Source organism: Sebastes umbrosus, chromosome 5 (assembly GCF_015220745.1).
Source record: "Sebastes umbrosus isolate fSebUmb1 chromosome 5, fSebUmb1.pri, whole genome shotgun sequence".
Classification (NCBI taxonomy): Eukaryota; Metazoa; Chordata; class Actinopteri; order Perciformes; family Sebastidae; genus Sebastes; species Sebastes umbrosus.
In genome coordinates this window covers 18,898,334-18,917,891 of record NC_051273.1, presented here as the reverse complement: position 1 = coordinate 18,917,891, position 19,558 = coordinate 18,898,334, and the positions used below count along the sequence as shown (strand labels likewise).

General features: G+C 41.1%; 1 protein-coding gene across 6 annotated transcripts in view; it reads right to left on the bottom strand.

The window, feature by feature from the left end:
• slc44a5b (solute carrier family 44 member 5b) overlaps positions 1-19,558 on the bottom strand; it is a 52,619-nt gene that overhangs the window by 4,516 nt on the left and 28,545 nt on the right. For 2 of the 6 annotated variants that reach the window (XM_037770055.1, XM_037770056.1), the window contains exons 3-22: positions 18,831-18,904; positions 14,942-15,026; positions 14,541-14,625; positions 14,285-14,401; positions 11,409-11,469; positions 11,182-11,305; positions 10,954-10,998; positions 8,620-8,703; positions 7,462-7,574; positions 7,130-7,261; positions 6,454-6,553; positions 6,255-6,347; positions 4,726-4,813; positions 3,874-4,136; positions 3,575-3,669; positions 2,707-2,810; positions 2,531-2,604; positions 2,190-2,260; positions 1,242-1,330; positions 300-384 (exon numbers count right to left, since the gene is read on the bottom strand). In XM_037770055.1, coding sequence (XP_037625983.1) covers positions 300-384; positions 1,242-1,330; positions 2,190-2,260; positions 2,531-2,604; positions 2,707-2,810; positions 3,575-3,669; positions 3,874-4,136; positions 4,726-4,813; positions 6,255-6,347; positions 6,454-6,553; positions 7,130-7,261; positions 7,462-7,574; positions 8,620-8,703; positions 10,954-10,998; positions 11,182-11,305; positions 11,409-11,469; positions 14,285-14,401; positions 14,541-14,625; positions 14,942-15,026; positions 18,831-18,904 — 1,982 coding nt within the window. The remainder of the gene's footprint in view (positions 1-299; positions 385-1,241; positions 1,331-2,189; positions 2,261-2,530; positions 2,605-2,706; positions 2,811-3,574; positions 3,670-3,873; positions 4,137-4,725; positions 4,814-6,254; positions 6,348-6,453; positions 6,554-7,129; positions 7,262-7,461; positions 7,575-8,619; positions 8,704-10,953; positions 10,999-11,181; positions 11,306-11,408; positions 11,470-14,284; positions 14,402-14,540; positions 14,626-14,941; positions 15,027-18,830; positions 18,905-19,558) is intronic. The other 4 variants (XM_037770057.1, XM_037770058.1, XM_037770060.1 and 1 more) reach the window with 3 other exon arrangements.

The window sequence follows — 19,558 nt, the reverse complement described above, 5'->3', positions numbered from 1 at the left end:
GGAAAATTATATAGTCCCTACTGACTAATCTTTTTCCTCTGTCATTATGCCTTTGCATTTACTAAATTATGTTACCCGCTTACTAGCTTGCTAAATTGTTATCCTCTGTGGCTTCTAGACGCCGACAGTAATGTTAATATTGCCGTTGCTTAGCAGCGGTGTTCTCACGACTTAACTACTTGAACGCCAAGCATATCCTGTACGACTTCACATGTTCTAAACACAAGCTCATGAGCTTGAAAACACCAATATTCTCACAATGTGTCATGTAAATTACTGAAAAGAACCAGCGTACTTACAAAAACACAGGAACAACGTGTCCACACACATGGCATAGACGTTAAAGAAGCCATGTGCAATCATGTAGGATCCAAATATCACCGTCTGAAAGAATCAACGGATCAAAGTCAGGATGCTATACTGTCAACATTTATTCTGAAAGTCTGTTTTTTATTAAAAACCTGCATTCCAACAAACATCAATAATAATATGAACCACTGAGTCGTGAATCATTCAACAAAACTAATTACATTGTGCAACAATGCAATCTGATCTGAATAACTGGAACGGTGTTTAACAACTTTCTACAATTTAAAAAAAGGAACCCAGTGAGCACCCAGTGAGCATTGTAATCTATGCCACACATTTGCAGAGACAAACTTCATCCCTCACACTTTACACCAGGAAGTGTGTGTTCTCTCTGTTCTGGAGACAGGTGAGGTGTTAGACATGCTGTTAATCAGATGCCACTGCCTGGGCCTACCTGTAGGTCTTCAGGGAAATGAGCAGAGTCACCAAGAAAAAAAACTACATACAAACTTAGGGGGCTGCGTTCTAAATTAGTTCTAAATTATTAAATTTCATCATCCTTTGCAAAAATGGGACAAATATAAAGGCTTATGATAAGCTATATAAATATTTTAGTGGTATATTCTGTGAGAAAAGCTGAAGAATTGTCATGTCATATATTTGCCAAACTAATACTCCAGCTGCATTTGAATCTTTTTCTACAGTTATTTTACAATTTTTCACAATTACTTGAGCGAAGTCTGAGCCAAAGACATGACATGGAGGAGAAGAATTTTCTACTGCGTCTGGATAAAATCTTTCGTGTGCACAGTGAATTCAAACATACAGTCAGAATACAAACATACCTCAACCTCCCGAAGAAACTTGATTCAGTCTCAGTTGTTATTGCTGGTACAATCACTCATTTAATAACCCACATTTTAACTCCTTACCAGAAGGGGGACCCAGTAGTAATTTAGGGATGGCACCTTCTCTTGAATGACTGGGATTTTACGTGTAAAGAAGAAAAATGCGAGAACACCTGGAAAACATACAAAAAACTAGAATTACCGCCTCACAGTTGTATGCCTCCGCCGACCAGTTAAGTTGCAGTTTGCATCCATGTCTGTCCAAAATGTTATCACTACATCATTTTATCCTGTTAGACACCCTCATAATTAGCATATGAATTCTTGAGTTATGGCCAAAATCGTCTTTTGTGAGGTCACAGTGACCTTTGACCACCAAAATCGAATCAGTTGACCCTTGAGTCCGGGTGGACGTTTGCGTGAAATTTGAAGAAATTCCCACCAAGCATTCCTGAGATATCGCATTCACAAGAATGGAGCGGACGTACGTACGGATGGACAACCTGAAAACATGATGCCTTTAAAATTCCTTATAATACCAAACATAAATACATAAAACATTTTTTTTGGACAAATCGACCAGGACGGTTTCAGTCAACAAGCAGCACAAATAATTCTAAGATGCTTTTTAAATTGGTTGAAAGGGGAAAATGAAGGGCTTACAAACACACGTACTTGTTCTGCTACATTGAGATCAATAAATCCTACATTAGTGAAGGTCAAATAGTACACTATATTTTGAAAAGGAATTCTTAAGGGTAACTTACTAGGATTCATTTGGATTTATGTTTAAATTAAGAGCTCATAAATCAAATTGAATTTAAGGCCTCCTAAAATTGAAAGTAAGAGATTTAATTCCTTTCACAGACCGGCAGACGACCCTGTGCAACGGTAAATTTCATCTTATTATGACGCAAATAGAGGGAATAGAGTATGTGCGTGGCGGAAAGACGATTTAGCATCTGCCTAATATTCAGGAGGATATCTCATCCTGTCTTTCACTTCACAGACTGCAGGTGATCTGTAACTCACCAACACTTCCTGAAATAAGCAGTTTTCCCAAGAAGAGCAGAAAGTCTGTCACCTTGTCCAGGACAGCCACCCTACAGAGGAGGAGGCAGGAGGAAACAGAAGACAATGTCACACGCTGAGACACAGAGAGTGCACACACCATTAAATACATAAGTAATAAGAAAAAATTTGCATGAAACACTTGTTTCTTGATTGCTTCACTGACTTACATACAGCAAATCCACACATTTGTAATTGTAATTCTAAACATGTGAACCGAGTGTGTCTCAGCAGCAAGTAATCTGTGCTCTGACCTTTTTTAGATGCATGGATCTGACACAGACCTAAGAAAAAGGTCTTACCGAATAACGTTCCTCATCAGGAGGAAGAAAGCATTCCTGGAAGAGGTGCAGAAGTTCTTTCCATATATTGCTATCTGTTGGCGAGAGAAAAGTAGAGAATAATGAAGCACTGAGGCCAAATTCCAACTGAACTGCTATAAGGTACTTCAGTCCAAAGCAGATGTTTCTCAACTCACCATAATGTATGCGTTTCTGTTTATGAACCTGATGAAATGTTCCAGGCACCAGAAGCAGCATTTGAGGCAGCACATTACGAATCGAGTGCATCCATTTTGATGACCTGGGAAAACATTAGCAACAATAATCAACAACCTATTTGAAATAATCATTACGTTGTGTAAGATTAGTGTTTTTAAAAGGGACTGTACGTACATTTTTACAAACATTACATTTTTATTGCCATTGTGTGAACAGGTTGTAACGTAACCGAAATATGAGACCTTCCACGACTTTCTGGGTTTCCTCTTTCAGCCTGTGGACTGCTTTTAATGTGAAGAACCCGGGCCCGTTTTTCCCGTGCCTTAGCCGTAGCCGTAACATTCAGTTAGAAATGGAGTCTGCTAACGCCAACAAACAATCAGACTCCACCACAACTCAGACTCCATCACAAGCTCCACAAAAGCAAAACAAAAACAAAGTTATATCTAGTGAAGCCCGTCGGGGTAAAACTAGCTTTGTGGGAGAACAGCAGAGCTAGTGCGAAGAGTGTGTGCACGTGGGAAGTGAGTGGTGAAGCAAAAGAGAGAGAGAGCGGCGGAGCAGAAGAGAGTTAGTAAAGCTTTGAGAATATCAAGGAAATGTACAGTGGAAGTTGGAGTTTGTGCAGAAATGTGTCTTGTTTCCCTGCTGCGGAGTGAAGTGACGGGGTTTCACTCCGGAGCGAGTAATGAGTAAAAGTGAGTAAAATCTACGGTGTCTCCCCTGTGCCTTCTGACCACAGTCAGGAGACTGAAGCAGGAAAAGTTGACTTAATGGCCACAGTTGTCACTGTTAACAAGCAATTTCTGATTCTTACACAGAGTCCCTTTAAGAGTTGCAGCTTACCTTTCAGTCTTTTATCCAGGTACTCGAGAATTATTCGGATCATTTGAACCACAGCGAGGATCAGAGAACCGAAGGCAAGAGAACCTGTGTGGTAACTGTGACACGAGAAACCAAATTGTATAATAGACATTTCAACATTTGCGTAGGAATCTTAGTAGATTGAACAGATGCTTGATCGAGAAACCCCTTATTTATGAGACTAGCAGATTTTACTTTTATTGATATCTGACTTCTTTAGGGGTAAGGAAATATTAAAACAGCAGTGGACATCTTAACTTTGACGCGTTCCAGCTCCCTACCGTATGGCTCGGCTGAAAGCGGAGTAGAGGGGACATGCAGGGATGTCGTCTGGCTTCTTCAGGGCCCAGTAGTAGGACGCGAAGGCCCCGGCCAGGGTGCACTGGCCCAGCGCGATGGTAAAGTTGACCAGCCAGAGGAACATGAACAGGTTACACAGATGGAGGACTATGATGTTGCGGTGGTACACACTTTCCCCGCCGTAGAAGGCAAACATGCATTGTGACCCGGGGCACACTCTGGTTATATTTGTGCCATTGAAGTTCTGAAAGAAAGCAACAGATTTGATCTCGATGTGTAGTCGGACAAGAGTAATGTGATCTAATATTTGCTTAAATATTTCTGTTACACTTAATTCATAACAAGGCAAACTACTCAATGACAGAAAAACACTTTTCTATTCATGGCTTTTTCCTCCACTGTACCTCTGTTTGCATGTTAATGATTCATTTTTGCTAATGCATGTCTTTAATCCTGCATTTATTAAAAGGTTGTGTGACCACATAGCATATAAATGTTTTTAGACTCTCACATTACCGTACACAAACCAGGGGGGGCAGGCAGGCTGATGACTAACATTTGTCAAATAATCGCTCATAGCTGTCGGCGACTAACGTGAACTCTATTTACATTAGAGCATTTAGAGATTGATTCTAAGACCTCACCGCCAGCTATCAGATTTTACTTGTAGGCAATAAGAAGAAGCTATTACATTCGCTTTGATTGATTACAGTCTGACCAAGAAATATTTCACACAGCAAGAAGTGGCAGAGAAATGACACAGTTATAAAAATAAAGAATTGGTTTCTCCAGTAAATGGACTTCACTGTGTAAGAGTGTGGGAGACAACTAACCTGTGGATTGCATGTGAGGTTCGCATACATGCAATTATTGTCAGCAGGTGTGACCTTGTAGACTGCATCACCAGATGATGCTAAGAAGCTGAGGACAAACCAGTTAAGGGTAACACAAAGCGACATTTCATTTCGTAGCAGAGAGCTAGATTGAAGTTACTGGAATTAGAAAACCTAATGAATCCATTGATACCAACCATGTTGTGTTAGCATGTCGGGAAGGAGCCTAAATAACGCTCTGAAGTTAGGCTACATTTTGGCGAGGAAAAACTGGCATGACCTCTGACCTCAAGATATATGAATGAAAATGTGTTCTATGGGTACCCACGAGTCTCCCCTTTACAGATATGCCCACTTTATGATAATTACATGCAGTTTGGGGCAAAAACAGTGCAGTATAAGTGTGTTATTTTCACCTATTCCAACAATGTGTGTCTGCACACTGGGGTCCCTAAACAGTCTTGGAATTACATAAATTGGGTATCACTGTAAAGCTGAGACTTTTGTGGATCCAGTGAGCACCAATTGTATTCGTGTGTGATGATGTTAGTCCCCATAGTAGCAATTTCATATAGTGAGACCATTTTTTTAAACTTTACCTCACTGTGTAGAATGGCCTGTGATGACCTCTAGGATAATCATGGCCTCATGAAACTTTACAACCACAAACTAAAGACCAAGGGCATTCAGAGGATGGATGGCTTTCCTAGGTAGATTGACAATAAGGGGGTTTCTGAGCAATTTACACAACAGAAGTGATCGCCATCCAATTGCTGAAAAAATACAATTCTTGCAGAAATCTGAAAATGTCAAAAGTTTTTGATACCAACACTGCATGGCTTTTTCTACGGTGTTCCCCAAGGTCTTGGTGTCTTAATGTGGTATTTTGGAGGGATTAATGATCATTTTTATCAATCCCCGAGTGGTAAAAAAAATGGTTAAATTTAGCACCAAATCTGTGTAACAAATGGTATCAACCCAAAAATTGCTGCAACAACTTATGAGACATAATAGAGCATGGGAATGGCCATCGTATACTTCCCTCATAATGTTTAAGCCCTTATACACTTTCACAATTAATATTCTTTTTAATTTCTGATTTATAAGACCATGACACACAATGCTGAGCTGCATCTGAGCTGCACCACTTCTATGTGGCATATACTGTTGACCTGCTATCTTCCCCTAAAGACCCCCTGTACCCCCTAAAAAAGACAAAAACGTGTCCACGGTAAAGAGGGGTTGAGTGGAAATGGTCAAACAATTCACTGAGACACAGGAACACAAGCTTGTTTCCATTTTGCTCTTGCTTTTAAAAACATAAAGCACCAAGTGAAAGAAACACTATCCATTAATTATGAACTAGAGCAGCTGTTTACTGATAGATTGTTATATACAGTATGATGTTGTGGATAATCGTCATGAACTAGATGTAGTGCTTCTACAGTAAAACTACTGCAGACTGCATGAACGCAGCAGAACTGTCTGAATGAGACAGTTCATCAAGGAACCAGCAGTTAGGAGGATACACTGCTATGACGGCCCAGTAGGCGATGCAGATGGCCAGCAGGAAAAAGGTGATGATGGGGTAGAAGAGAGCGGACATGATGTAGCTGATGGCCCTAGAAACAAGAAAGATCTTTTTGAATTGCGTTGTATAAATGAAAAAAAGAGTCAAATGCACCATCTAATTTTTAAGCAGTCAACAGAGCTTCTATCCATACTTACTTGCTTCCCTCCTTCAGTAATGCAATAGCGATGCACAGCCTCTTCCTCAGAAATATCAGCATAACCACAATGATGCCCTCAATCACACAAAGCGAGACCACTACAAAACACATGTTTCATTACTAGTCAATGCAAATACAACAAACATGTTTTAACATGTCACTTTGGCATTTAAAAAAAGTTTGACCTAAGTTAGTAAAATATAATGATTTAAAGGCAGGTGGGTGATCTTCAGAAACAAGGAAGAGTACGCTAGAGTTTTAAAAGTGATCCAGCTGAAAAAATGAGCCCAGTTTTGCAAACTCTTTTCCAAGAAAGTAGCTAGCAGCATTAGCTGCAAACTAGCTCCAAAAGTCCATATATCCAGCGAAAAAGTCGCCAAGTCAGCAACACTGACAGTCAGGCCTCCCTCCAAAGACATTGCCCCCAAATTATCATTACGAACATAAATTAATGAATGTGAACAGCGTCGGGCCGAATGAAATGATTGGACGGATTTATTACAGTCCTGCGACAGCCACAGATACTGGATTTTTTTTTCTTTTATCAGAGCATTTGATTTAATGATTGCTGTTGGGATGTAATGAGAATTTCAACTAATACAGCAAAAAAAGTTTCTAAAATCTTCTAAATCTCTTTTAAAATAGAAATTGTGAAGTAGTGCATGACAACATACTGAAGACGAGCCACGTTTGGCTGAGCTGAAGGTAAATGCTGAAGTCTGTGTGGAAGCCGATATCAGTGATGGAGACGTTAGCACCTGGCTTCCCGCTCAGAGTGCTGAACTCCCAGTAGCAGTGCCAGATACCTGAGAGACACCGAGAGAGAGAGTGAAAGCCAGGAAAAGATGCAACAAGGTACAACGAATCTAAATCTGCCACAGTTTGCCATGACAACAGAACAAGATGGGTGAGGAGTCAAATGTAAAACATGTGGGCAACATCTCCAGCATGTGCACTATCAGTAGCCACTGGCAATGTGAGGTAAGAGTCTATGGTGAATACTCACCGAAGCCGATCGCGGCGATGACACCAAAGATAATGAGCCACAGGAGCACACCAGCAGTGAAGCGCAGCAGCAGGATGAAGCCCAGACTGACCGCCATTGTTATCACCAGACCACTGCAACAACACAAACATATACATACTGGGAACTGACCAGAATTTGACTGGTAAAGTACTGATATTAGACTTAAATAACTAATTTAGAGGGATGTTCTGTATATAAGAATTCATCATGTGCTAGTTGAATCGCCTACTGTTGTAAATTCCAAGCAAGTAGGACAGTAGGAATTATTTGCACTAGTGCAGTACCCGTTTGGAGCGCGTGCCCATCCAGAACGAGCCGATTGCTTGGCCCCAAGAAGTGCTGTTTGCAGCGTTGCAGAGAACCGCGGTATGGCTGCTTGTACCCGCCAAGTGTGAAGTTGATTGGATGAACGGTTCTCGAGATATGTGAAGGGCAATAATTCATACATATACAGAGAGAGAATCGTTCCTTTATAGTTAGATGATGCTGCTACAGCGCCACCTATTGGCCAAATGGCACGAAATTTGTCATGGTCACTCAGATATCATATATACACATGTCCACCAATTGTGGTCCCAATAGCACAAAGCGTTCAGTAGATATGACATTTTTTTGTAATATAAGCCCTGCCCACAGCATTTAAGCTAACTTTGAAGGCCAGCTATGGCAAAACTGTATGGAACATCAAAAAAAGTAACTATTTCCGCATTTGTCCAGAAGAAATGTTCTGTACCAAATTTGGTGACGATTGCTCAAAATTTGTAGGAGGAGTAGCAAAAAAAATCTGATTTAGACAAAATTCAAAATGGCGGAAAATCAATCATAATTTTGTTTCTGAGACTTTAGGCTCAAAAGTTACAGTGCCACCATCTGGCCAAATTGCACCATATTCAACACTGCACTCCCTTGGGTGCTGGGCAATACACCTGCCAAGTGTCAAGTAGATTGGATGAACGATATATCAAGATACGCGAAGGACATACCCACATACCCACAGACAGAGATTCCTCACTTTATAGTTAGATGTAAAAGTTACAGGGTAAAGATTTTCACCATTTATTTCACTGATGGGTCAGATCAGCACATAATCCATAAAGAGAGGTGAAAACATGAAAATCACCAAAAGCGCATTCTTACATGAGGATCCAGTCCCAGGAATTTGCATAGTCCTCAAAGATCCTCAAGCCAATTTCTTTGGCATTCATCAGATTGGTGATACCTCTGTGATGCAGTAACAAGGTGAGATTGGAAAGAGAAGAGGTGACAAAAACAGGACTTATTAAGGACACAGAGAGATTTGTGTTACTACCTCCAAAAATGTACTTATTAGGGTTTCTCAAAAACATTCTGACACTTTATTTATCTTTCATTTCTCTTACTTTGAAAAAAAAATGAATACAGTTTCAAAAATGTTTTTGACATTCTCAGCTTTAAGATCTACGTATTGGGTTATGAGGGTCTGGAGAAAAATATTGCAAGTTTCATATCAAAGAGCCAAAAAACAGCATTAGTGTTACTGAAGCGCTACGGAGCCATAGTTACTTCAGTATAGCGGTAAATGGTACAGCAGCGGGTTACTGAATGGGATACAGAGGAGCAGCTACGGTAGTAGAATAGCACATATTAATGGATGTGTCAGATCATTTATTTCTGTTCATAGTGCAGGTAAAGTTTTCGATAACCAATAAAAACTAAATAAGTGCTGCAAATACTCAACAGAACAGACTCAATATAAATTGTATTGTTTTCTTTTTATCTGTTTTACTTGTCACCTGAATTCATCTTTATTTTATTAAACCTCAAATCTTAACTTAACCTTTCCCTGCAAGGCAAAGACAAAATCTCAACCAAAGACAAATGATTCAGCATAAAACCAAACATATGTCTTGTCTAATAGAATGCTTTAGGGATGACATATTTTTGTAGGACAACCAAGAAGTGAGTATCGCCCTGGTTCCCTCGACAAAAAGCAAATGGGATTTTGCCATTGGATTTTCGGTTATTGCAAAAAATAAGCTCTGTGGCAAACAAACGTTTATAATGCTTACACGTTTTGTTCCATAAGATAATCTTCACAAATGAAAACACCAGTTTTATGATTTGTGAAGTGTGAGTGCAATCACCTGAGGTACAAAGCTAACATTAGGCTATAAACAAACTACACCACAGTCACATGAGCGCGAGTATACAATACGAGGCTGTAAAGGCGGACGAGCTGGCGTGATGGCGTTTAGTTGTCTCCTTTAGCCACTTGTTAGAAACCGCCTTTTTTTAAAGACACATAAAGGCATAAAAATTCACAAATAGGGTATTTATCTGTATATTTCATATTGTAGAACAACACGTAAAAATCTCTTAAGCTTGTGTTAACCACAGATCTTATTTCAGTCATCTAACTAAAAACCCATTCAAAAAAACATCGACTTTGAGACAAGGGAACCAGAAGTGCTAAAAAGCTAACTCATTTCCAGGTTTTAGGATTCATTCCTGCAGCACTCTGTTCTATCAGTGTATCTAAAGAACTCTGGTGATGGAAATCAGAAACAGACTTGTATTGTGATGTTGAGATCTCCACAGAGAAAATATAACTACAAGACTGGTAGCAATGTCAGAACAAGTTTGACTGCAGACACACTGCCCTATGACTCAGATAAATCTCTAAAGTACAGACAGAGGAGGGAGAGAGGACGAGCTAACATTGCTATAGGACAAACAGAACGCTGAGAGCAGCTCTGAAACCAACCATATAATGAAGAGCTGTTATTCAGCTCCCTAAAGGTCACTGAAACCTTGTCTATAGGCCAGAGTTTGGATCACATCCAGCACTGTTATGCAAACCTGCATTCACATCTACATCAAGGGAGCAAACCTAATGACCACCAGGGGGCACCACATCACTCTCTATGTTATTTGACACCCAAGGTAGTAGATGACTGGATGTTTTGAGGTAGATATGTGCCACAGACAATTGTATTAATCTGTTCTGATTCCTGTCCACTGTTGCAGGTGGAGGGAAGCAGGAACAGAATGTTTTTAATGAAGAGGGAGGGTTAGTCTATACAAAACTACTGGCTACAGCGGAGGCAAAGTTAAAAAGCTGAAACAAATCATTTTCGAGACCTTTTCACTCCTCGCTGAATGGCAGTTACTTGGCTACGAAAAGAAAAGCATTAAGGCACATTATCTTTCAAGGTAATTCAAGGCAAACACACAATCATGTATGTTATAATATCAGCTCACTGGTTTAAATACATGATTTCGCCAAAGTTCAAAGCTATCTCATTCCATTAGCATGTTGATAGCGTAGATTTACAAAGCAGCTGTTGTAAGCTTGTGGGAACCCCTGAAGTTCTACTCCCGAACTTGTGGGTAAAGCTGCGTTATCATGCAATAAACATGCAAATTACTCTGAATGTGGTTGGACACATTCCTGGGCATCAGTGACGTCAGTGACATGCCCACTCGTCCTACCCTGTAAAATCTGTCCAGAGCCCTCTGGGTGCAGAGTTGACAGCCCTATTGACAGTATAACAGTAAAACACTTCATTTTACAGAGTAAATTATTTATGCATATTCTTTTAGTACAGTACAGCGAGAATGCCAATTCTCAATCTAATGTACGTGACTTTTCTATTTGCAAAACCTAACTTGGTTGAACAACAAGAATAAAGTTTCACGTTGCAGGGAAGCAGATCTTACCTGGCACCTTCTTGGAGGTCGTTGACACTTCTCCTGTTATTGTCAGCGTCACTGAAAGTGGTCTGGTTGCCTACAGTTAAAATTCCATTTCTTGTAATGAAATCAGGGAAGCACCGCTGAAGGACTGAAACACATTTTTAAACATTTTTACTGTTCTTTAGTGGTTTGGCAAACAAATAGTGAGTTATTGTGTGTTGCTGTATTTACAGTTATTCAGATTCACTTACAAGGTCTGCTTGGCACGATCATAGACGGGCAGTCTTCATCTCGTAGGATTTCTGCAGCTGACTGCAAGAGAAATAAAGGAGACAACACACCAATTGAAAACAAGATATTGATCATAGTATTATCTATAGGGCTGTCAATCATTTAAAATATTTAATTGCGATTAATTGCATGATTGTCCATTGTTAATCGCAATTAATCGCAAAATAATCGCACATATTTTATCCGTTCAAAATGTACCTTAAAGGGACTGTTTGTAACTTTCTAAGCGTATAAATGTACCGGGTCGGGACACATGCGCGTTCGCATATGCGAGCTCGCGTGTGGCCGCTGTCTCGTCTCCTCTGCCTGCTCGCCTTCACTCAGACAGCGCGCGCGCGTTCTCGCGTACTCGCTACACCTCTAGATGTGAACGCGCGCACACTCCACACTGCAGACGAGTTAGTTTAGCTCTGAGAATATCTAGTGAATGTACAGTGGACGTTTGTGCAGAAATAAATGCTGCAGCTCCTCCAGACCAACAGAGGTTTCCCGCGTCTTGTAAAGTGACTGGACTCTGCAGAGAGAAACCTTGTCGTCTCGTTACCGACCGGGTGCCGGTGTCTCCCTGTTCACTCCGGCTGCGGGCGGAGGGAGACGAGTTTCTTGCTGCAGAGCGCCGCTGCCTCAGCCTGCCCTGAGGCAGGAGAAGCAAACACAGTATCAGCATTGATTCATGGAGAGACCTTCGTCTGGTCAGCTAACATTACTGCCAAGCATGTGAAATATAGAGTGATATTGTGGTTTTAGCTGACGTGTGTCGCCTCACTGTTTTGAGCGATGCTCGTTCATGTCTTTGTAGAGCGAGCACAAACGCGAGCCAGACGTTGACTTTCGTTGGTTTCACGGCCACAGGTGTCGCTGTTAAGAAGCATTTCTGAAAGTTACAAATAGTCCCTTTAAAGGGAGATTTGTCAAGTATTTAATATTCTTATTACAGTGGGCAAATATGGACATAACAATGACAAATATTGTCCGGAAACCCTCACAGGTACTGCATTTAGCATAAAAAATATGCTCAAATCATAATATGGCAAACTCAAGCCCAATAGGCAACAACAGCTGTCAGTTTGTCAGTGTGCTGACTTGACTATGACTTGACCCAAACTGCATGTGATTATCATAAAGTGGGCATATCAGTAAAGGGGAGACTCGTGGGTACCCATAGAACCCTTTTTCATTCACATATCTTGAGGTCAGAGGTCAAGGGGACCCCTTTGAAAATGGCCATGAGAGTTTTTCCTCGCCAAAGTTTAGTGCAAGTTTGGAGCGTTATTTGACCTCCTTTTTGACCAGCTAGTATGAAGTGGTTGGTACCAATGGATTCATTTTCTAGTTTCATATGATGCCAGTAGCTTCACTCAAGCTTTACTACAAGCCCACTATAACCTTAAAAAGGTACGTTAATACCTTAAAGAAATGAGTGGCGTTAAAACAGATTTGTGTTAACAATTTTTATCGCGTTAACTTTGCCAGCCCTAGTTATATATCAGAGTTAGAGACGGAGTTGAGGGCCTTTTCCATTCAATTAACTGATCTTTCTGTTGTTTTATCTGAATCTGCCCCGTAGGTTTCTGCTTTTATGTAAAATCTTGTGTGCCTCGCTGCCGTTTATAATTTGTGTTAGGAAAAACAATGATTTTAATTCACACTTAACAATAAGTCAGTTCACTTAAGTTCGTACTCATTAAACACTATATTACATTTTGGATTTCTTACGTAAAAAGTAACATAAATTCATAGTTTAGTCTCGTGAACAAAATAATTATCATCAGCCACTTGAAGGACATCAGTATGTTTCACAAAAATAAAAAGAATTCCTATTTTCAGAATAATAATCTTACTTCCAGATCTAACTTCAGCAATGGTTAACTTTCAGCAATTCTAGCGGTGGTTTTATTAATATCATCATTCCTGAAGACCAAAGAGTCAGATCTGATGTAACACTGTCATACTTGGGATGATGTGGGAAGGGAAATCAGTGATTCAGATCAAACAGTATGACTGAGCTGTGAGGTGCTCCCACACACCACCTCACTTTCTGGTTCTTACACACCAGCGCGCCAACGTCACCGCCACTGAGCGGCTGCCAGCCGAAAGAACGGGGTTGTGATGTGCATCAGCGGCTGCTAGCTCACTTCCGGCCATCTCTCAAAGCACATTCAAATGAGCTCTTCATTAAAACCACTGTGCAGATAAAAGTGATGAAATCTGAGGGTGGATTACTTTTTATATTTTATATTTTGCCCAAAACTGCATGTGATTATCATAAAGTGGGCATGTCAGTAAAGGGGAGAGTCGTGGGTACCCATAGAACCCATTTTCATTCTCATATCTTGAGGTCAGAGGTCAAGGGACCCCTTTGAATATGTCCATGCCAGTTTTTCTTCGCCAAAATTTAGCCTAACTTTGGAGCGTTATTTGTGACAAGCTAGCATTACATCATTGCCAATGGATTCCTTAGATTTTCTAGTTTCATATGATATCTGTACCTTCACTCCAGCTCTAAAACTGAGCCTGCTACAGCCTCTGAAAGACAGTAAAGTCGGGTCTCAGGGGGTTAAAAAATATTTCTTGTACAATTATATTTTCTGTGTCTACAACAGAAGAAGAAGAAAGTCCAGCTCTTGTAATTAAGTAGCCCTTTTTGCCTGGCACATGTACAGGACCTGCCCAAATGGAGTGACAAACTGGAATATACACCTAGGTGTAATACATGTCCTGGTCTCCAAAACAATAGGTAGTGAGCACTGCATCCGTAAGAGGCATGGCGTTCAATAAATATAGTTTCATCTAGTTTGCAAAAAGACTTAATGGACCACTAACCACAGTCTCTCACCTTACTGCTGATCCCGATGCGCGGCTTACAGAATTGCTTGTAATATCTCCAGTTTTGGGTTTTTGGCCGTGCATCCGCGAGAGTTTCAAATCTGTCAGGGCACCTGGAGACACAGATCTGGAGGAGGCAACACATTGTCTTAATGAGAAAGCCCATCAATCTTGCATAATCAAGCGTGGAGGAAAGGTTGGAGGGGAACATACAGCAGAGCAAAAATGTGCTGCTACAGTAGAAATGGCTTCATTCAGTCTCTTACCTGGGTTGTAGGGCACTGGAGGTTAATCAAAACGCTAGGATTGGCACATTTCAACATGTTGAAGTACAATAATATGGCTTTGTTTCTGTGGAGACAAATGATGAAGATAAAGACAGGAGTCTGATTAGAAGGATTGAAAAAACACTGAGACACCAGTCCATTACTGCAATGTTTTATCAGCAAGCATTTAAGCACACACACACATGCACACCTACACACACTCAGAGAGAGAGAGAGAGAGTGTACCGTGCAGTAAAGCCTAATTAATCTCAAACTATCACCATGTATTGTGGTCAAATCCTTTTGTGTGAGTAAAGATAAGGACGGGAAGCTGACAGACAAATTGGGGAACATAATTATTCCAGTGTAAAATCATTTAGAAAAGATATTTTTCCACTCACGCATTGGGGGTGTTCGGGTGGCCACAGAACTGACCGAAGCTGTCGGTTGGATAGACGACCTTCCTGGGGTCACCATGGATCCAAGCTAAAAACACGGCACAATAGTTTTTTGTTTGAACTGCATGGATTTTAAAATGCGTAACCATACCAGACACACACTCCTGAAACGACCTACTGAAGTACACGAGGCCACTGGTCAAAATACTACCCTCTTTTTCAGGCTTCCTTTGGTCCAAAATGACACATGCTTTCTAAGTCAGAGAGCTTGTGTGTTTTTGGCTGGACAGCAGAGGGCCAGCTAGTCTGTCACTGACTGACTGAGTGACTAAGTGATGAAGTTACACGATTGGTCGGTGGAGTGTTGGAGTTTCTTCATTGGCCGTTGCTCTTTCAAAATGAAAAGGTGGGTAACAGTCCTTTATGCAAATGATCCTGTCCAACACGACGCATCAACATGAAACTTGGACCAATCAGTCAAACTAGGCGATCTAGTTCTAAAATGAAACGAGATTCAGCAGTGGCAAACCCTATTTTTCCCTTAAAATATTTTCACAAGTAGATTTTGGTGGATTGTTTAGACGGAATAACAGAAAGTTTACAAACAGGCCACCATGTTGTTTCCTGTTTGAAACGGCGAGCAGAAAACCAGGGACCAATCAGGTGCATTCCACGGTATGGTACGTCATCACTTGAACGGTGAGTTGAGTGGAGCAGCGTGTCCCCTAGTGTCCTCGCAGGACCTGAACCGCTGGATTTCACATTATGGACATGACCACTGACTATCTGTGTGACAATTTAGCCACAAATTCACACACTGACCATACACGGTCCAGACATCTACTCGGTTTTGACCGAGTCTTGTTTATAAAACAGAGAACATTTTCAGCTACCTAAAGACGTATTGCGTGATTATTTAAGTACAGCTGGATCAAAGAGGGTCCTATATGAATCTATAAGAATCTAACTCTCAAATCTATGAGTCCATCAGGCCAAGGCCATGTGTATGTCTCTCTGTGTACTCACCAAGGTGAAAAAAGCAAAACAATTAACAAGACAACAATGGAAGTGTATCTGGATTGCATGTATGCAAGTTAATTAAGAAGAAACATCTACAGAGATTAAAAAACAACAACAAATCAATCCAGTTTAATTTGTTTTGTTTCGTTTCTCTAGATAGGAGTAGCAGTAACCCTGAAATTCAATTTACTAAGCAATTCTTGTGTTTCATTTGTTTGCCCAACCTGAACAACAGCAGGCCCTTCACCTTGCCAGTCAATGAAGGATTGTGCTGAACAAAGGCAGTCTACAAGTCTTTGACACGACAAGGATGATGAAACTTAAAAAATTATACAGAAAGAACAGAGAGTTCTTCAGCTGATTGCAGACATGTCAGTGTGTATTTGAAGTCACATCCATTGTCATGGCTCCTGCTCTTTTTAAATGATTGGGCAACAGTAAGTCCTCCCTATGCCCAGATTGAGACGTGACTCCGCTGACAACGAGCTTGCAAGGGACGGCACTTTGGTGACAGCATCGGAATTTCATTTTCCCCTTATTTGTGATGTACATCATATGTTTGTGTGAAACAGTGGGCAACTCTGGGTCTGAAAAGTGAAGCCAAAGGTGGAAGTGCCTTAAACTTGCATTCTTTCTAATAGCCAGCAGGGGGCGACTCCTCTGGTTGCAAAAAGAAGTCTGATTGTATAGAAGTCTATGAGAAAATGACCCTACTTCTCACTTGATTTATTGCCTCAGTAAACATTGTAAACATGAGTTTATGGTCTCAATTGCTAGTTTCAAGTCTTCTTCAATACAGCATGATGTCCATTTAGTAAATTATGGTCCCATTTAGAGTCAAATAGACCATAAAGCAGGGTATGCTTTAGGGTGTGGCTACCTTGTGGCCCTGTTCACACCTGGTATTAACATGCGTCCTCAGTGATCTGATCACAAGTGGACAGCTTTAAGAACATCTGTTCACACCTGGCATTAAAATGCGTCTCCACATGCGTCTTCAGTGGCCACTTATGCAAATAAACACGTCGTAAATACACAGCTAATACAGCAGCTGTTATATATATTATGTATACGTTAATTCCTGTACATTATATCAACATCAAAATAAAAGGTTATTGTACCGGCGGTCCCCGGGGACCTCCGCGCTGCCGGTGCCGGCACCGCTGGATTTGCCAGATAACAGCAGGGTACAGAGCTCCAGAGAGCCGGGAGGACCGAGAACAGGCGGGCGGGCGGGTGTCAGCTCCGAGCAAAGCAGCGGAACAAAAACACCGACACATCTCCGACAGTATGATAATAATGCACTTCGCGTGCCTAGTCTACATACAGTAGAGCACAGAGGCCGTTTCCATGCTGACAAGCGCCCGTGTCTGCCTGTCTGTTAACCTGAGGGGCGCGGTGATCCCGCGGATCCCAGCTGGACGTCAGTAGAGTAGGCGGTACACACTGCTAAAAGAATGTGGTCATATGTGCCCAGACCACCTCTGAATGTGGTGATCTCAAAGATCCGATCTCAATGCGTCCTCAATGCGACTTGAGTGTGTTAACACCTGTACTTAGAGCTGTCCACTTGTGATCGGATCACTGAGGACGCATGTTAATACCAGGTGTGAACAGGGCCTGTGACTGACAGGTCGCTACCACGGCATTGTCCAGTTCATGAAAGTTAATTATAACCTTTTTGGTCGCCTAAAAATGTCTTATTCTACTTCTTATATAGAGTCTATGGTGTGAAAGAGGGAGGAAAGAAATGAGCAATCAGGTGTCTTGGATAAAACAGGATGTGTTTTTATGAGAAAGGGGTAAAGAAAAGTGGCAGAGCGGAAAAAAATGAGAGAGAGAAATAAAAGTAGAAAGAGAGAAAGGAAGGAACATTAAATGGGGGAAAAAGAAAAACTTGAGGCAAGGCAGAAAGAAAAGGAGAGCTGATGGGGAGATTCACAATGCTGCATGGCCTCAGTCAGTTGCAGACAAAGTGGACTCTCTGTCACACTTGAGTGAACTAAACGGCTTCCAGGAAATTTGAATGAAATGAGAAGCCAGAGGGAATCACTGGTCATCCAGTCAAAAAAACTCAACAGGATAATCAAAACAGCTTTACTAACACGATCCCCTCAAGTCAAGACTCAGCCAGAGTGAGCCATACAAGCTGCATGTTGTGGTGAAACTCCCACTTATAAAAAGACTAGCCTGTTCTCTGGAGGAGACGCATTTTTCAACTCCCCAGGAATTTTAACAATCAGACATTTTGGTGAATAGTCCAACATGAAATTATGACTAAGTCAAACAAAGAAAAAAAACAGCTTATTTTCTCCTTAAAGGCCTTTACACACCGGGGACGTGACGAACGACACGTAAATGCGAAATACTCGCCTGCGAATATATGTCTAGGGCTTTTATTGTGAAAGGTAAGAACAGAAGGAGAGGATCTGGTCTGCTGCCTCTGTCAAGGTTGAAAAGAGTAATAAAGTTTGTCGTCTTGGTTCGGACTACGGAGCCTCTGTGTTGTTGTTTCATAAATACAGGTTCAACTCAACCCATTCCGCATGACGTGATTCGTCGATGCCTTTATTTGCGATGCGAAAGCTCAGAAAAATGTACGTTGTTCCGAAAAGAAGTACCTCACTTTTTCGCTGTTTAATATTTGCGTTTTGTGTGAAAGTACTCATGACAAAAAGAGTTAGGAAAAATATACTGACACACGAATGAATCACACACAAAAAAAAAATCAGGCTCATTTTGTTTGTGGTAAATTAAGATTTTGTCAAATTATTGCCACAGACATGCAGTTTTCACTTCACGACCAGACCAGAACATATCACATCCTGTTTGTGTGTATAGTTGCGTGTCAAAATCAGTGTGTCAAACTCACCCACTGTACCCAGAGCGATGTAGCCGACGATGACAACGATGAAGATAACACAGCAAACCATATCAGTGCAGCTCCTGGAGGGGGGAAAATATGTGTGAGAAGAAATAAGAGAGGTGTGACACGGGAAAGATTATAAGGGAAAAATAAGTTTTTTTATATGAAAGGTTGTTTTTTGAATGCCTTTGTCCAAATCAGTATCATGAGAAAAATACATGTACTAATGCGTCCCCAGGGACGTTTGCCTCATCTTAAGGAAAAATAAATGTTTATCTTGTGTTTAACCATTTCGTTGTTGGTAATAATGGCAGAGTTGCTGTATAGAAAGTGAGTTTGAGCTTTATATCTGGGTGCAGCATTTGCTACCAGGTATAACAAGGTGTCATCTGTATACTGTGTTTTCAGAGAAACTGTAGTGGAGGTCTGCTGACTTTCTAATGAGACTCTGAATCCCCCCAGAGTTAACTGTCCCACAGGCACAGAGACAGCTATTTGAAGATTGCCTCTCTCTCTCCACAGTATCCTCAGCCTGCTAGTTTAAAGCAGCGTCTCAGAGTCTCTCTCTCTTTCCTTCCTCACTTTCTCTCTCCCACAACAAGCTTTCTTCCCCTCCTTTCCACCCTGAGAGAAGCTGTCAGTCCAGCTCCAGCCCCTTCATAGCCCTCTTTCAAAACTATTCAGACCATGTGCACTGAGCCCAGCCTTGAATAAAGCCAAGTTCAATCCACTGT